The sequence below is a fragment of the Eumetopias jubatus genome, unplaced genomic scaffold (assembly GCF_037043125.1).
Source record: "Eumetopias jubatus isolate StellerSeaLion01/CBP00866 unplaced genomic scaffold, mEumJub1_p1.0 scaffold_12, whole genome shotgun sequence".
NCBI classification, from domain to species: Eukaryota; Metazoa; Chordata; class Mammalia; order Carnivora; family Otariidae; genus Eumetopias; species Eumetopias jubatus.
The window spans coordinates 15,859,923-15,873,039 of NW_028274818.1; the positions used below are offsets into that span (position 1 = coordinate 15,859,923).

The following is a 13,117-nucleotide window of genomic DNA, read 5'->3' on the forward strand; positions in this document are numbered from 1 at the left end:
ACTACGGGAAGTAAGGAAGCACAATCTTGTTAATGGCCCTTAAATCTTGGACAAAATGGTATACAAGTCATTTATTTTTTGGATGGAATGAATAAGATATTATAAGGGTTACTATAGGGAATAACAAGTCTTTTCTGGAGTTATGTGGATACAATGGACCTGATTTTCTTCAATAACCACCGTTTTTTTAGTGAATTTTTAGCCAGTTTCAAGAAGAACAGATTTAGAACGACCTTTAAGGGTTTAGCCTCCTCTGTGAATCCCATATCTAAACTCTCCTTGACCCAGTAGCTCTTGAAGACAGATTCAAGGTCTGAAATGTAGATCATGAAATCATCAGGCGTGAGATAGGCAGTCTGTGCCATCATCAAATTATAGGATGGGGAGTCTGCTGGGAGTTCCAGAAAGAGGCTTTGGATCCACATTTAGTACTAGCATCCCATTTACAAAGTGGATCTCCTCCCATCAAATGCACCAGAGTGGAAAAAATACTAAGTTAGCAGAAAAGTGTGTTGATTAAAGTGAAGACAAAGACAAAGGGAGAGACTGAAAGGTATTTGAAATCTCTACCTCTGAGACAGTTTGGTTGTTCCTAGGAAGGGATGATAGAAACATAGAATTTATGGTAGATAGTGTAGCCTCAATATCAGTTAGTTATGAAAACTTCAGTTTCTACAAGTGCATGAAAAGTTCTCTTTTTGTGTGTGTTAAATGCAGGTATAGATTGACCAGAGCAGCTACTTTCACAGAAAGAGGTTCTTGTGTCAATGTTTGTCCTTTTCCTTTTTTGAATCTTTCTAGCTAAAGTAGAGCAAATGTTCTTCCAATGTCCCTTTTCCTTACAATAATGACAGTTGTCTTTGTGTAGACTAGACATAGATATGTCCTTGTTCTTGGCTTTATTTAATTGCTTAATCTGAAAAGATATTAATTTGATCTATTTTTTTTCTTTTTTCTGAGCCGAAGTATCTTCCAGGTACTCAGCAAATTCTTATAATTTAGAGAGAAGACATAGTCTACTATCCTATCTTCTGATTTCTGAGAAATTTATGAAATCTTGACTTACATTGAGAACAGAGTATTCCTAATGGTAGCTAAGTGGTCTCTGAAACTAGGCATGGAATTATGTTTCCCCTGTTGATGAAACTGGACTTTTTTTTATTGTGGTAAAGTATACAGAACAAAATTTATAATTTTAACCATTTTTAGGTGCATAGTTCAGAAGCATTGAATACATTTGCATGATTGTGCAATCATCACCACCACCATTTCCAGAACACTTTTATCTTCCCAAACTGAAACTCTGTAGCCATTAAACATTAACTCCCTATTGTCCCTTTCCCCTAGCCCCTGACAACCACCATTCTATTTTCTGTCGCTATGAATTTGACTACTCTAGGTACCTCATAAGTAGAATCATATAATACTTATCATTTTGTGACAGGTTTCTTTCACTTAATATATTTTCAAATTTCATCTGTGTTCTAACATGTGTCAGAATTTCTTTCATCTTTTAGACTGAATAACATTCCATAGTATGTATATACCACATTTTGTTTGTCCATTCATCTACTGATGAATATTTGGATTGTTTCCACCTTATGACTATTGTTAATAATACTGCTATGAACATTTGGTGTACAAATATCTGTTTGAGTCCTGCTTTGCATTTTTTTTAGCTTTATATTCAGAAGTGAAATTCCTGGATCATGTGGAAATTCTATGTGAAACTTTTTGAGGAAATGCCATAGTGTTTTTCACAGGCGTTGCACTATATTATATTCCCAACAGTGATGTGCAAGTTTATTATGTGCAAAAGTCCCAGTTTCTCTAATTCCTTGCTAACATATTCTTTTCTGTTGGTTTACTTATAATAGCCATTCTTCTGACTATGAAGTGGTATCTCATAGTGATTTTGATATGCATCTTCTTAATAATTAGCAATATTCAACATCTTTCCATATGATTAGTGGCCATCTGTATATCTTCTTTGGAGAAATATCTATATGAGTCTTTTAGCCCTTTTTTAACGGGTTATGTTTTCATTGTTGAGTTGTAGGAGTCCTTTAGAAATTTTGGATATTAGTCCCTTATCAGTTATATAATTTACAAATATTTTCTCCCATGGTTTGCCTTTTTATACAGTCAACAGTGTCTTCTAATGCATAACACTTTTAAATTTTGATGAGGTGCAATACATCTATTTTTCTTTTGTTATCTTGTACTTTTGATGTTATAACCAATAAATTATTGCCAAATCCAATGTCATGAAGATTTCTCCTTATGTTTCTTCTAAGAACTTTATAGTTTTAGCTTTTACATTTAGGTCTTTGGTCCATGTTGAATTAATTTTTATATATGGTATAAGGTAAGGGTTCAACTTCATTCTTTTGCATGTGGATATTTACTTTTCCCAGCACCATTTGTTGAAAAGATGGTCCTTTCATCATTGAATGGTCTCGACACCCTTGTTGAAAATCATTTGGTCATTTTTGTAAAGTTTCATCTCTGGGCTCTCTATTCTATTCCATTGGTCTATATGTCTGTCTTTGTACCAGGACCACACTTTTGATTATTAATTGTATTTTTGTAATACTGTTTGTATCTTTGAAGTAAATTTTGAAATCAGGAAGTGTGAGACCTCCACCTTTGTTCAACAATTTTTCAAGATTGTTTTGGGGTCCCTTGAGATGCCATTGCAACTTGGGGATAGATTTTCTATTTATGCAAAAAATATTGTTGGGATTTTAATAGAGATTGCATTGAATTGTAGATCGCTTTGGGTAGTATTGACATTTTTACAATATCATCTTCTGATCCATGAACACGGGATGTCCAGTTTGTGTCTTCTTTAATTTCTTTCATCAAAAGTGTTCAAATCTTCCACCTTCTTGGTTAAGCTTATTCTTGAGTATTTTTTAAACTATTGTAAATGGGATTGCTTTTTCAAAAAATTTCCTCTTCAGACTGTTCATGCTTAGGGGACACAACTAATTTTTACATGTTGGTTTTGTATTCTGCAACTTTGCTAAATTCTTTTATTAGTTTTAACGGGGTTTTTTTGTGAGATCTTTAGGGTTTTCTACATATAAGATTACATTCCTATTAACAGAGATAATTTTACTTCTTCCTTTTCAGTTGCGATGTTCTTCATTTCTTTTTCTTATGTAATTGCTCTGGCTATAAATTCCAATATTATGTTGAATACAAGTGGCAAAAGCTGACAGCCTTGTCTTCCTGATCTTAGGGGGAAAGCTTTTACTATTGATTATAATGTTAGCTGTGGGTTTTTCATACATGCCCTTTATTGTGTTGTGGTAATTTCCTTCTATTCTTAGTTTATTGAATGTTTTTATAATGGAATGGTATTGAATTTTGTCAAGTGTTTTTTCTACATCATTTTAGGTAATCACGTGTTTTTCTTTGTTCATTCTGTTAATATGGTATATCAAACTCACTTTCATATGTTGAATCATCTTTGCATGCTTTCCAGGAATAAATCCCACTTGGTTATGTTGTATAATCATTTAAATGTGCTCTTGAATTCAGTTTGCTAGCATTTTCTTGAGGATTTTTACATCAATTTTCATAAGGGATATTGTTCTGTAGTTTTTGTTTTGTTTTTTCTTAAAGGGTCTTGTCTGGTTTTGGTATCAGGGCAAAGCTGGCCTCATAAATTTTGTTAGGAAATATCTCAGTTTTTTAGAAGAGCTTGAGAAGGATTAGTACCAGTTCTTTAAATGTTTGGTAAAACTCACCAGTGAAGCCATCTTGTCCAGAGTTTTTCTTCATTGGGAGGTTTCTAATAAGTGATTCAATCTCATTAATAGTTATAGATCTATTCAAAATTTCTATTTTTTCATGATTCAGTCTTTTAGGCTGTGTGTTTCTAGTAATTTGTACATTTCATCTACTAGGATGGATTTTTGACCAATGAATATGGACAAGAAAGACTTCAAGAATACCTGCTAAGAGTTCTTGTCTTATTTTTTATAGTCTTTACATATCTATCTATAGATAAATATTGCCCCATATTTTTAATATCATTTTGGTAGGTAATTCATCTTGCTTTTACTAACCAAGTTTTGGCATATCTCGACCTCACACATAGATAAACTAATTGATAGAGATCAGGAAGTCCAGGACTAAAAATTCCTGAGGCAATCCTAAATTTTTTAGTGAACCTAAGCCTTCCTTTTCTTAAGAAGGTTTGGCAAGTCATTAACTAGATTATGTAAATCTTACCTGGACCATGGTTTAGAACTATAAGAACTGCCAGAGGTTGATCAATATACTCACAGACCTTATAAGATAAAATGAAGGAATATTGTCCTGGGAGAAAGATATATTTTAAAGGGGGAAGTGAAGAGAAGAGGGTCTGTTGAAGATGGAGGACAAAGAAGAGTAAAGCAAGAGGGAGGAGAGAGTCCAGATTCGAGGGTTCAGAAAGGAGGTCAACTGAGAGTTGGTCATGAGCTAGAGAGGAGAAGTGCAGTTTTAATTTTAGATACACAAAGTTGTTAGTAGTCCTTTCCAAAGTATCCTTAAAAGATGAAATTTAATTTTTTTTGTCCTTTAGAATTGTCCTGTCTTATAGACCATCTTCATACCCCCCTAAAATGCTGCTTATTGATATTTATAAAATTTAAACTCTTTGATACCAGAGCACCAGGCAAAAGACTATCTTATTCTTGTTTCAAGTTTCCCAGAGCATCATGTAAAGGGGGAGTGTGGGTGCAACTACATTAGTGAAATTCAGTGTCTTCCACAGCCCAGCAAAGTACTAATGTGCTGACTTGAATATAGTATTTTTACCTCTCTTTTAATTGACCTTCACATTGAAAGTATTTTGTTTACTTAAATGACTATAATTTGGTTAAAAAATATAATCTAGGCAATGCTAGTTTTATGTCAATTTCTAAATCCACCCCACTTTCTAAAAAAAAAAAAAAATACACTACATAGATAGAAAAGTATTTGTAGGCAAACTTTTTTGTAATGCTACTTAATCATGTTACCAGACCTAATGTGCTCATTTCTTAGGGGTGAGAGAGGAAATAGGCAACATAACATTACCTCTATGTTACCACATATGTATGTGAGTAAACATATTTTTATACATCTTTAATGCAAAAAGTTTAATGTTGTATTGAAATTCTGCAACTCCAAAATGACAGCATTCTTTCTAGTAATTCTGTGAACCAGTTGGCATCTGCAAGATGATTGTGATAAAATTTCATTGTGAGTCAAAGCATATTTTTTTAACTCATGCAATGATTATTATTGTCCTAAATTGACAGGTGAAGTATGTTGTCCAGATGAACAGCACAATCGGGTTTCCACTGGCATCGGTGACTCCTGCTGTGGCAGAATGCCTTACTCCACCTCAGGAAACCAGATTTGCTGTGCTGGGAGGCTTCATGATGGCCATGGCCAGCAGTGCTGTGGTGGACAGATTGTGAGCAAAGATTTAGAATGCTGTGGTGGAGAGGAAGAGGGCATGGCATACAGTCGCCTTCCAGGTAAGGAGCCCTTGTCTACTTTTCATTGATTGGAGAATATGAGAAACAGGAAGGTTGAGAAACTTGCCCTAGGTATAAAGCAAATAAGGAATTAAAGCTTATGCTAATTATATCTAATGCAAAATTTAAGTACATATTGTATCACAAATAAAAATGCAATTTCATATTTTTTATGTTCATGTGATGCATTTCATTAAAATGGATCAAAACTCTTTCCTCTTGAAAAGTGTCATACCCACCATAAACAAAAACAAAACACACATGAATGCATTAGTTCTGGATCAAGAGAATATTTCCTAGCAAATTTCCTCACAGATGCTAACGGTACACAAAATTATTATTGATGACATTATGTCAATTCTTTTGCTCTGTTATTCTTTTATAGCTATTAAATTAATACTAATTTTAAGAGCAATCATTATCATTGATAGAGTACTTACTATCAACCAAGTACTATGCCCAATGTCTTATACATTATTACCTCAATTAGTCTTTTTTTTCAGTTAATCTTTATAACTATCTTACTAGATAGGTTCTATTGTTGTTTACATTTTAAAAATGAGGAGACTGAGGCACAGAGATTAGACAGTGTCCAAGATCACATTGTAGTCAGATGCAAATTTTGGGGTGCCTGGAAGTTATACAATTTGGGGGACCCTCTTTAAGGAAAGAAAATTAAATGATTAAGATAAGACAAAATATAAAAATAATATTTACTTAGAAGGGGAAAATAAATTATAAAAATTACAAATCAAAAAAAGGAAACTTAGCAAATCCCACTAACATAAAAATAGTATGTTTGGATTCTATAACTTCTGATATCCGTCTTTTCTCTCCCTGACATGTTTAACTTATATCCTTGATCACATCTTCATGGGACAATGGCTTTGTACCATTTGTCTCTAGAAAGATAATTCATTCTTTCCTGTCACATGATTAATCAAAACATTTTTAATTATTTCAAGTTTTAAAAAGTGGCTTTAAGCTTCAAAATTTATTATTGTAATATTATGTAAATGTTTAGGATTAGTGTCAATTTCAGAGAAATACCTACCAAGGACCTTTCTAAGATTTAAGGGCATTTTAAGTTTTCTTGTCTTAAGGTGATTTGCAGTGACTTGTCTTAAGTATTTGTTGAATTGACAACATCGTTAAGCAGAGTTTCATGGATATTCTTATTATATGATTGAATTTGAGTGGTATGTTATCATGATGTCACTACACATCTACACATCAGCAAAAGTATAAATTTTTCCAATATATTTATGAGTTACCTCTCTTCATAATTTGTAATAATTTATGCTTCAACCCTACATCCATCATTTTCTTTTAATAGTTTACTACCTTTGTTATAATCTAAAGTTTATTTTGTTATAATTCTCTTCCAGATGTCAGATATTTCAGTTGATTCTGTTGTTCAGTTTTACAGCTTTTGTTTCATATTCCATTAATTTTTTGTCTGATCTTTCTCTTTCTTTAAAGCTTCCCTTTACATGCATCCAAATTAGGAGTCTGTAATTTCTCATATCCTTATCTCTCTAAACTGCAGTTAAAATGGCCTATTCAAACCTTAATGACTTTTTTTATAGAAGTGACAGAAGTCATATAAACATAGCTACTGAACCCAAACTAAATATTTTCCCAAATCAACTTCCCCTTAGTTAGATTTAAAAAATGTACTTGGTCACTCTTCTATTTTAATCAATACAAGGACACATAAGACAGAAGGTAAGTTAAAGGGGCAAGGGACAGAGGCCATAACAAATTGTAGTTAAATATTATACATTTGCTAATTTTATAAAAATATGTAACCGTGCCTACCTTGGAAGGGGCTCATATAAGCAAAGGGCCCTGAAACTCAAGCTCATCAGCTTCAGGATAAATCTGCTTGTGCAACTAGCAAGTGGTAGAACTCCAGCCCTTCTCTGAGCATGATTTCAGGACGTCATCTGCATCTTGATGCAGATGAACTATGAATTCCCTATTGTTTTTCTATAATTTCTTCTTTTTTAAAAAAACCATCAGTGTTACCCATAATATCAGTAATTGTAATTTAAGTTATTGTAGTATTATTGTTAAATACCATATTTTTGTACATATTCTCTTCTATGTAAAGTTCTGATGAAAATTGCTAAGAACACTTCAAGAACAAAACTAATCAATCAAAACAATTTTAAAAGTATCAATCCTTGGGGTACCTGACTCTTGCGCCTTAACAAGAATACTAAACTCTCAGTATTTTCATAGCCCTTAAATAAGTAAATATGCTTAATTATATTATTCACAACTAAATTTCAGTACTCCCAGTATGGGAAAGATTTTTCTCCTCCTTTGAGCCAAAAAATACCTGATTTCTAGTTTTTCATTTTATCTTTGGACAATCATCAAGTGTGTTTCCAAGGCATTTACTACTCTATGAAGTTATAAATCACCCATCTGGATCCACACTATATCGATCTATGCATTCTTTTTTAATCCAACCCAATGGGACATATTTAGAGGAAGATTTTAATATATATATTGTCAAGCTGTTTTATAGTCCCATGTCATTTTGTGATCTGTATCAACTGTCCAGAAAATAGTGATGATGGATAGTTGTCCTATATGCAACAGAATTAGGTTACAATTAGGACACTTCAATTCACCCCCAAAATTTAAGGATTACCTCCAATACGTGGCACAGGACACCTGGATCTTCAGTATAAGGTAGCAAGAAAGTTGACTTTGCCAGGTAAAACCAAGAAACAAAAACAAAAACTAACTTGGCTCGATCTTTGAAAATGAATGATGCATTAAATCATATGATACACAAGAGTTCAGTGTAGACACATAGTCCCTTCAGAAATTTTCCCCATGAATTGTAGGCCTAAGAAGTTAATGTCCTAGAGATAACTGAAGTCCAGTCAAGGAATCCAGCCTGGTCAAGTGTCTCCTAGACACTGCTTATTGACTAAAAGATATACACGATGGTCACAAGATACAACTATGACGAAAAGTAAACAACATTCTATGTTCACTATTCGCGAAGCAGAGTTCTACGTGCTTCATATACATCAACACATTTATAACACACTTAAACCTCACAACAACCCTATGAGGTAAGTACTCGTCTTCTCTCCATTTTCAAGATGAGGAAACAGAAGCACTTCTCACAAAAGTGAGAAACTGCCCCCAGATCACATAGCTAGCAAATGGCTGCATTATTTTAGGTAACATTAATTGCTATTTATTATAAATGAATCCCCCAATTTGTAAAGGCTCAAATACAACCGGGGTTCACTTTTTCTTATCTGATAGCACCGACATACGAACCTTCTGTAGGTCAGCTCTCTTTCCTAGTTATGAGCTACCGTTGAACTGCCAGATTCTATGGTCACCTGGGAGTTGTACCCATTTCTGCAGCCAGAAGGGGAAAAGAGCATGGAATAACGTGTGTGTGAGTTTTTTATTTGCCAGGTCTAGGAATAGCAAATATTTTAATTAACATTTCATTGACTAGAACTAAATGCAAGGGAGGCTGGGAGATTTGCCTGTGAATCTTGCTACTGTGGCTAAGAAGGGTTTCTAATTCCATCTAAATGGAGACAAAGTCCAAGCTCTTAAATTCTTTGATCATTCTGATAGTTGGACAGGCATTGCATACTCTCCAACCCAAGCCATATCGATGTTTGTCAGGTCTGCTGAGCAGGGCCAGTATAATAAACTATCAAGTTGTAAACATTTTCTGGAAGATTGGAAAAAAAGAAGCATTATCAACTCTGCCCTCTGACTGCACACCTAATGTATGCCAAAGTTAGAAGACAGGGTACTACGTAGGAGTGCTGAGCCCTGAGACAGTGACTTATAAAGAATAATCTGGGACTTCTAAGGGTCTGACTCTTTGCAGAAAGACATTTGCTGGTGGTCTGTGAGATCAAAATGGCTTTCATAATAATACTAACCTATTATATGCCTTTTTCAATCTCATTCTCTCATGAGTATACAGTGGAGTTTCTCAGAGGTTACATGGCATGTGATATTGCAACAGTTGAATGCAGAAGCAGGTATGAGAAGTTAATTCCTTCTAGTAAGCCAGACATTAGAGAGGCTTGCAAAAATGCAAAACAGTGTCATTCTTCCCACTCACTTTTCTCAGTTTGGAAAATGCATTTATTTTTCATAAATATTTATGTTAACATGTTATATATTTATTATTTTAAATGAATTAATAAGTACAAAAGTCAAAAATTTTTGTTTTAGGCTCTAACCCAGTATTTATCAACAGATATAACCAACATAAACAAAAGTTATTTGGAGTCCTCAATTATTTGTAAAAGTGTAAAGGGTCCTGAGACCAAACTTCACGCATCACTGCTTTAATGCATGGTTATCATGTGTACTAGAAAATCATGGCACTTAGTTAGTTACCCTGTGCTATGATTAACCGGTTGAGTATCTCCTCTTCTAGATGAGTAGCTAAAAATATGTCCCTTAAAGACAGAACAATGGATGCCAGGTCTGGGAGATGCAAAAGCATTGCCCCCTCCATACCATAATGAGTCAGAGTTTTAACATAACAGCAAAAATGTCTCATTTTAGCATCTGTTCATTTGTCCCTTTTTTTAGTCAATTGCCGTATTCCTTCATTTGATAAAAATGTATTATGTAGTGACTATGTTCAATACAGTATTCTTGGTGCTTTGTGATTATAAAAATGGCTGATTCCATTTTTATCCTTAAGGACTTATAATCTAATTAAGGAGGAAAGTACCCATAAGGTTAAACACAGTCCATAAGAGAGGGAGGAACAAAGTATATTCTTAAGACTGAGAGATCACTCCAGGCAAGGTGATGGAAAAAGCTAAACCATTAGATTGGAACCTCAAATAATGAGTAAGATTTTGAGATGTGTAGATGGAAGAAGGACATTTCAGCTAAAGGGCATAGCTTGAGCTAACGTGTGAAATTGGCAATCTGTGAAGCATGTCCAAGTAGTAGTGAACAGTTGGGTTTGTTGGAGGGATCCACTGTGTGCAAGGAAACAGAGGGAGATATGTCTGAGTAGGCAAAACGATCTGAACATTATTCAGTAATCAAGGAAGGGTCAATGTGATGGTAAGAACTGTGATTTAAGGCAATAAATTAGATTTTGGTGGCAGAATGAATGTGAAGGAGAAGGAAAGATAAGTCAGAACACTATTGCCAAAAAGTAAAACATACCTGTTTTGAGAAATGAAGTAGAGGTAACTATCCCCTGGGACAATGGTTCCTAATCTTTTGGGGGCCATACACTCCCTTAAGAATCTTTTGAAAGTTACAAAGCCTCACTGCAAATACTACACAGAAATTTGCCTGCAATTTCATATACCCCTGACGTCCATCCATGGGCCCCAACTTCAGAATCACTTCTTATTGACTTCCCTGTGATTTTCCACGCTTGTCAAATATTTAAGCAGATTGCAACATTACTCAGCTCCTGTGAATCAAGTTTCGCTCTAGAGTTTCTCACGACATTCTGCAATTCTGCCAAGGCTGGTAATCATGGTGGACGGAAGGAATGATACTTTTAAAAAGGAAAAGAATCTCTTTTTATTCTCTTGACCTTCCTGCAGGTTTCAGTGTCAATAGACACATTCCACCTGTCTTTTTCCTCACTCTGCTTGCGCTCCCTCCTGTCGCCCCTAATGACTGTGACCTCAGTGACCTTCCAGAATATCCATATGGCCCTTTTTCTCCTCAACCTAGCAACACCATACCTGCTACATGAGGGTTTGGATCTCATAATATTGTTCCTAAGCCTGGCCTCTCTTACTGCCTGGCATTGTGTGCCTGCCATAAGACTGGGCTGGCTCGTAAAACATCTCTTTATGTACTTTATTACTTAAACTCTTTTATTTGCCTGCAGGAGCCGTTTAACAAAATCACATTGAATTGACTTTCTCACACCAAATCAAATCTCCCTGGTCCCAGTTCAGTTGTCTTTGTCAATATGTATTTTATAAATGGAGTGAATTAACAGATGCTGTTGGAACAGAAGTGCTGGGGTAGCGTTTATATTTTTACTGCTCTCTCTGGGCAGATGAGTTGTGTAGGAGTGTTATACAGGTATCTCGGGATGAAAGTCATGCTCATCATTGCAGTGGATATGTATTCTTAACCATTTTCTTTGAATGTATTTTAAACCTCTTTATTACTCTTTTTATTCTTAGTGTTTGCTTGTATGGTTTTATCATTTATGCCATTAATCTTGGATTGGACTTGATTATATCTTTTAGTATTAAGAGATGAACATTAAAGTCTCCCTATCATTCAAAGAGACCAGGATTTTCTGTTAGCTGTGAGAAACTGATCATGACATACCTTTGGAACGTATTGCCTGATCTCTATTATAAATGTTGTCCATGCAGCCTCGGATAGGAAACTCTGGGTTGAAACTGCTTTGTAATAGAATACTGAGTTTCCATGTCCTGGAGTAGGACTTCAGGAGAACGAATGACTACCCCTATTTGTCATAGAAGACGGGATCTGGAAACTTTGCAAAGAGGGAAATACAGCACAGAAATCCATTGTTAAAGGGCTGTACTAAAGAATATTTTCTAGGAAGATTTCCATGTGACATAATGAATTTTTGAAAGGTGAAACGTAGAAAAAATGCATCTCAACGATTTGGGGAACATTTTTGCTCTACCCTTTCTTTGTCAGTTTTGTGGTGGTAGTCGTGAGGCCATCTACTGGTGGAGACAAGCATGCATTTCTTTTCTTTCGTATTCTGCCAATTTTATAAGTGTGTCCTAAGAATGACTAATCACAAAACTTTTTTTCAGTCTTATAGGCCTAAAATATAGTCCCTTGGCTTAAAATATGGTCCCCATGATCAGTCCCAGAGTTGCACATTAATCTGTCATGTTCTAGACTTTGTTCTTTACTACCTTACTGTATTTATCTCAAAAGCATGATTCATAATTCTTGGTCTTTTTTTTTTTTCTAGAAAAATGGAGCCCCTGTTTTACAGAATTAACAATTTAGAAATTCATCAGAACTATATGTTTATAAATGCTTTCCTTGTCAGCCCTGGCCATTAAATGAGTGTTAGTAACATATTGAAACTATTCATAGTATTGTGAGTAAAAGATTCTTTCCTTCACTGTTTTCCCAATTGTATCCAATAAAATGGAAGCTATCTGTTGGATATATATATGCTGTTTGGGAAGATAAAATATATTGCAGCTTGCTATCAAAAATAAATATCTAATAGCTCTATGTGTACTGTACCACTTTAGTAACATCTGTCCAAGGAGAATCTTCACCTTTGTACAGATTTAAGGAACAGCCTCTGGAAGAATATATCGATCCGTCAACAATACACAACCTGTTTTGTTTTTCTTTTGGCATATTTAAAATTGTGCATTCTACATGTCAAAGTTCAAAAGTCAAGTGCTATATGTGATAAACTAGGCAGGGGTCAAAAGTTATTGCAATGCAGTTTCAGAAGATTGTCTGTCTCTGAATTTGCAGCTCATTCATGCTGAAGTGATGCACTATGGGAATTACTAGCAAACTCTGCTCTGCAACATCTGCTCTCCCTAAGTGAGTTAGTGCACGTCAGACATCTTTAT

The 13,117-nt window shown here is 34.7% G+C and overlaps 1 protein-coding gene across 1 annotated transcript in view; it reads left to right on the forward strand.

Moving 5' to 3' along the window:
- USH2A (usherin) overlaps window positions 1-13,117 on the forward strand; it is a 716,035-nt gene that overhangs the window by 548,562 nt on the left and 154,356 nt on the right. Inside the window, exon 49 of the mRNA XM_028104725.2 lies at window positions 5,301-5,522. Within this exon, the coding sequence (XP_027960526.2) occupies window positions 5,301-5,522 (222 nt within the window). The remainder of the gene's footprint in view (window positions 1-5,300; window positions 5,523-13,117) is intronic.